The sequence below is a fragment of the Frankliniella occidentalis genome, unplaced genomic scaffold (assembly GCF_000697945.3).
Source record: "Frankliniella occidentalis isolate FOCC.00 unplaced genomic scaffold, Focc_3.1 Scaffold8, whole genome shotgun sequence".
NCBI classification, from domain to species: Eukaryota; Metazoa; Arthropoda; class Insecta; order Thysanoptera; family Thripidae; genus Frankliniella; species Frankliniella occidentalis.
The window spans coordinates 3,188,928-3,193,655 of NW_026267138.1; the positions used below are offsets into that span (position 1 = coordinate 3,188,928).

The 4,728-nt window shown below is 52.1% G+C and overlaps 1 protein-coding gene across 1 annotated transcript; it reads left to right on the forward strand.

The window, feature by feature from the left end:
- Positions 1-774: 774 nt before the first annotated feature.
- On the forward strand, positions 775-3,937 carry LOC113214588 (galectin-4). Its single transcript, XM_052274966.1, has 6 exons — positions 775-929; positions 2,041-2,180; positions 2,320-2,521; positions 2,648-2,797; positions 3,011-3,307; positions 3,403-3,937. Exons 2-6 carry the CDS (start codon positions 2,065-2,067, stop codon positions 3,640-3,642), a joined length of 1,005 nt encoding a protein of 334 aa, XP_052130926.1. The 5' UTR covers positions 775-929; positions 2,041-2,064; the 3' UTR covers positions 3,643-3,937.
- The last annotated feature ends 791 nt before the right edge of the window (positions 3,938-4,728 follow it).

The window sequence follows — 4,728 nt, forward strand, 5'->3', positions numbered from 1 at the left end:
TCAGCGTCGGCATCACGGTAGGGAGATGGGGAAGTCCACTCTAGAAACGCACGCGTGTGAATGTTGCACACTTGCATGTGGTGGAACGTTCTGGGAACGTTTTTCAAGTGAGCTCACGGTCCAATCGCACCCCTGGTATTAATCTCGGATTAGGGCTTTTGAATAAGTGGTCGCCGAAAGGAGAGTGGAATGTCACAATGAACTCACGACTTGCTGAATTGGCTTGTGCCATCTGATGGGCATGTAACCAACTTGCTATTTTATGAACTGTACAAAATGCATTATTTTATTTTTTTGAAAAAAATCTCTTACTGGTATGATATTTTATGATTTTTCAAGATTGCGCCTCCCTTCCTTCAAAAACAATTTGCGTGATTTTGCGTACCTGTCCAACGACCAATATCCACCGGCTCCATAGTAATTTTATCAGCCAGAGAGCAATCGTGCACATTCTTACAGGATGCACTGATTCCTGCTTAACTATGGCAAAAATTACCCCCAGGATTTTAGTGTGGCAGTCTCCAGCACACCAGCAACACTGATGCAGATATCGACGCCCTCGTCGACGCCTCTGCTCTGCTCCCGCAGGCTCACGATGCCCAGGCCAGGTGGCCAGGTGGGCGTAACCGGCGCCTTCGCGCGGGTCTCTAATCCTACAGATCGAAGGGGATGTGTGGACGAGTGGTCGGTTCCGGCTTAGAGTATGAGTATGAAATGCCCCCTCCCCCCGTCCGCACCTTCTCCGTCTCCGTACCGCCCTGCTGTCACCAGGGCCACGTCACCACCACCGACAACAAGATAGGAGGACCTGCAGTGCCGAGCCGGGCCCGCCAGCACATATCAGGGGCGTCGTTACCAGCCCTCCCCACTCGCCGAGCAGCAGCGCCAGCGTGCAGAACATCGAGCCCTCCATCGACTCCGTCTCCTCGGTGAGTCGTGACTGCTCCAGCACCAGCCCGGGGGCAAAGCTCTGCGCCGCCCGCTGCCGTTGACCCTCCTGAACTGTCTCGTCCTGGGTCCCGTTCCACCCAAAGGGTTCCAAAGCCCGTATGCTACGCCTTTACTAACGGGGCCCAACGGAACTACTCGCGGCCAACTCGCTTACCTGAACCTAAAGCGCGGACCTTTCAAAACTCAGGAGACGAGTTAGAGAACCCTCCTTCCTGTATCACCAAAGTTTTGTAACAAGCTGCCCCCAACCTCCATGTGGGGCCACAAAGGATTGCGCTGAATTTCACCGTAAGCTGCAGTGAACTCTCCAACTGTAGTGCTTTACGGTGAATATTACTGTAAGTTACAGCGATGCACAATGTTAATTCATTTCGAAGGATTTGTTCGTATCGAGAGGGATTTGGGTACTTTGTAAGCCAACGAATGAGTTCCTTCGCAATTACAAAGCAGAGATGTAGTCTTCCGCAAGGTATCTACAGTGTACCCTGATCCACTGTAGGGCTTACGTTACAGTGACATCCAGCGTAGCCAACGATGAAAATTCACCGAAAATCTCGGTGCTGCAGAGTTCACTTTGAAGTTCATGACATGAGTTACTAGATAAATTTCAAGGGTGTTATTGTCCTTTAGTGTTTTCCGTCGGGTGACAGGTTAGTGACAGGCGAAGACGGCTATCAACCGCCCACCGCGCCGCCCCGCCCCGCCACACCTGTAGGCTCCGCCCGCCCAACCCGCGATAACGATATTAGCCCTTTTTTCTCGCCCAAACAGACATATAGCTTACTGATAAGGAACAGAGTGGAAAATACGATCACATAGAACCGATAGAGACGTTTCTTCCTAGGGCCGACGTTTGATTCTCCCCCCCCTCCCCCCATTCTTCCCCAGGGGCTTATTAAGGTAAGTGTGTATCGAAAGTTGCCTGCATACAGGGGTTTTGCATGGCAAATTGCCTACCTTCGGGCTGATATGTAGTTGACCACAGGGGGCGATCCCCCCCCCCCCTCAATACGCGACTGTTCTCCCCTTGGAAGGAATATGTTTGTGACTGTGACTCTTCGATTGATTTCAGGTATTTTTTTCCGTCAGAACAGTCACTCGAAAGACATCACCATGCAGTACCTTCCCAGCACCTTCTTCGGGGTGCCCTTCATCCACCCCTTCAAGAGGAACCTTCAGGCCGGTAGCATGGTCGCCATCTACGGCGTCGTCCTCCCCGGTGCTGACAGGTAACAACGTCATTCTCCAACCGGAAGTGAGACAAACAAAATGACGTATTTTCAGAGACTAAATCAGGGGACTTTCTATTTCTAAAGATATGGCGTGGCCTGAAAAATGACGTTTCTCTTAACTCATCCTGTTTCGTAGGTTCGTGCTGAACCTCCAGACGGGCCCGAACGACGGCGACGACATCGCCCTGCACCTGTCGTTCCGCTTCCCCGAGGGGCTGGTGGTCCTCAACACCCTCCAGGGCGGCGGCTGGCAGCACGAGCAGCGCCACCACTCGCTGCCCGTCGCGCACGGACAGCACTTCCAGATGCTCGTGTACGTCCAGCACGACAGCTTCAAGGTTAGTGGGCTTCCCTGCCTGTGATGCAAATTGCCTATAATCGTGTATCGTGTTATTGTTGTTCTCGTTTCTTGTTTATGTTTTTGAGTGTTCCAAAATGTAATGCGCGTTTCCCGGTTATCGCAGATTGCCTTCAACGGACAGCACTTTGCCGACTTCCACCACCGCATGCCCCTGGAGATGATCTCTCACGTGGGCGCGGAGGGCGAGGTTCACGTCAACAACGTGACCGGCGTCCGCCTCCCCTACGAGCCCGACAACGTAGTCAACAGCCCGGTGAGTGCCCCTAACCAACCCAAGGACCCTTACAAAAATACACTGGAAAAACAAGTGTGAGAATGTTGCACACTTGTAGGTGTGTGAATAATACCCATTCATAGAAAATGCACACACTTGTGCCTCCATGTGTACGATTGGCATTCCCACTCGTACAAGTGTTGGAGTTGGGTTCACGGTTGTAGTCTCGTGACGCCCCCGCCTTTCTTGCAGCCGATCCCGCTCGTGATGAACTCCGGCCCCATCTTCCCCGGCCGCCTGATCCGCATCCGCGGCACGGTGCCGCACGACGCCTACCGCTTCACCATCAACCTGATGGACGGGCCCGACCACGAGCACAACGACATCCCCTTCCACGCCTCCGTGCGGCCCAACTCGAGCGAGTTCCTGGTGGAGCTCAACAGCCAGCGCAACGGCGGCTGGCAGAACGGCCACCAGATCAGGCCGTGCCCGATCCGCCCGGGCCAGGCCTTCGAGATGCTGGTGCTGGTCGACATGGACAACTACAAGGTGGGCGAAAACTGGGTGGCTCAGAGCGGAGGTCCAGCTCGACACTCACAACGTACCACGTACCTATATCCCTTCTTTTTTAAACTTTTCCGCAGATTGCCTTCAACGGCCAGCACTTTGCCGAGTTTGCCCACCGCTTCCCCATCGAGTCAGTAAACTATTTCCGCATCGACGGCTCTGTGAACATCAGCAAGGTGAGCTTCGAGGGCCACCGCCGCGACAGCGCCTTCGACTTCATCCCCGTGCCTCCGCCCGCCAACGACTACTTCCACCCGCACGCGTACGAGGCCGTCGGCAACCACTTCGTGTTCGCCAACCCCTACCCCACCTTCTAGCCCAACTAAGAAGCGCATGGCCACGGTCAAAAGAAGTAGAATCGGGATTTTTAAAGAATGCCAGTGCTACTCTTCCTACCGCTGTATACCTAACGTAAAGGCGTAGCGTGCCACAAGACTGATCGCCTCCCATTTGTACTGTAAAGTGTCCAAAGCTATGAGATTTTTTTTTTTAATTTATGGTACAAGCGAGAAGAGAAATAAGCGTGAATTTTGACTCGCCCTTGCCAAAAATGTCATGTGTCCGTTTTTGTAAAAGATTTTTTTAAACAAATAAACTGTTTTGTTACCCTAACTTGGCGAAAATTCATCCCTACTCCTATCCTAAAAATCATCCCGAGTTTAGCTTAACTTGAAATCAGAGGTATCAGGGGTATCGCCCATAGAGTAGAGTATAATGGAAGGCAGCTCGGCCGCAAGGAAAACGTGGTTCTCACGAAGACCTCATTGTGACCTCAGAGGTCACAATGAGGTCTTCGCGAGAAAAACGTTTTCCTTGGGGCGCCTGCGAGACTCGGGATAGGCTACCGCCTCGGCACGCGTGCACTACAGGAGAGATTTTGCCTACTTACGAGGCGCTTGCAGAGGCTGAGGGCTGAGCTTTGCAGTTTGCAGGTTCTCGGAACGGCGAATAACTGTCTGGGTGATCCTCCAGGTAAAACACAGTCTGAGCATCGGTTACTGCATGCAGTTCTGCAGAGCTAAAATCACCCCAGAAGCGCCAATACTACTGTAAAGTGCCACGCAGTCAATTGGCAGAAAATGGGCACTAGAGAGCGCATTTAATGGTGATGACGAGCGTAAATGGCCATTAAATTTGCTCGTGTGCCTTAAAATCTCAAATAATGTTTTGCCCTCAGTGCGCATTAATACGCGAAAGAAAGCGCACCAGATGGCCTCCCCACTAAATTACACTGGAAACGCAAGTGTGTGAATGTCGCTCACTTGTAGGTGTGTGAATATCCTTTCGCACACTTGGAATGAATTTTCTAGGGAAAATTCACACTTTCACCCCTCCAAGTGTGCGAATGGATATTCACACACATACAAGTGAGCGACATTCACACACTTGCGTTTCCAGTGTAG

Coding starts and splice junctions, on each gene's coding strand:
- LOC113214588 (XM_052274966.1), top strand. CDS start 2,065: ATGCAGTACCTTCCCAGCACCTTCTTCGGGGTGCCCTTCATCCACCCC. Junction 2,798..3,010: donor ACAACGTAGTCAACAGCCCG/GTGAGTGCCCCT, acceptor CCTTTCTTGCAG/CCGATCCCGCTCGTGATGAA. Junction 3,308..3,402: donor TCGACATGGACAACTACAAG/GTGGGCGAAAAC, acceptor ACTTTTCCGCAG/ATTGCCTTCAACGGCCAGCA.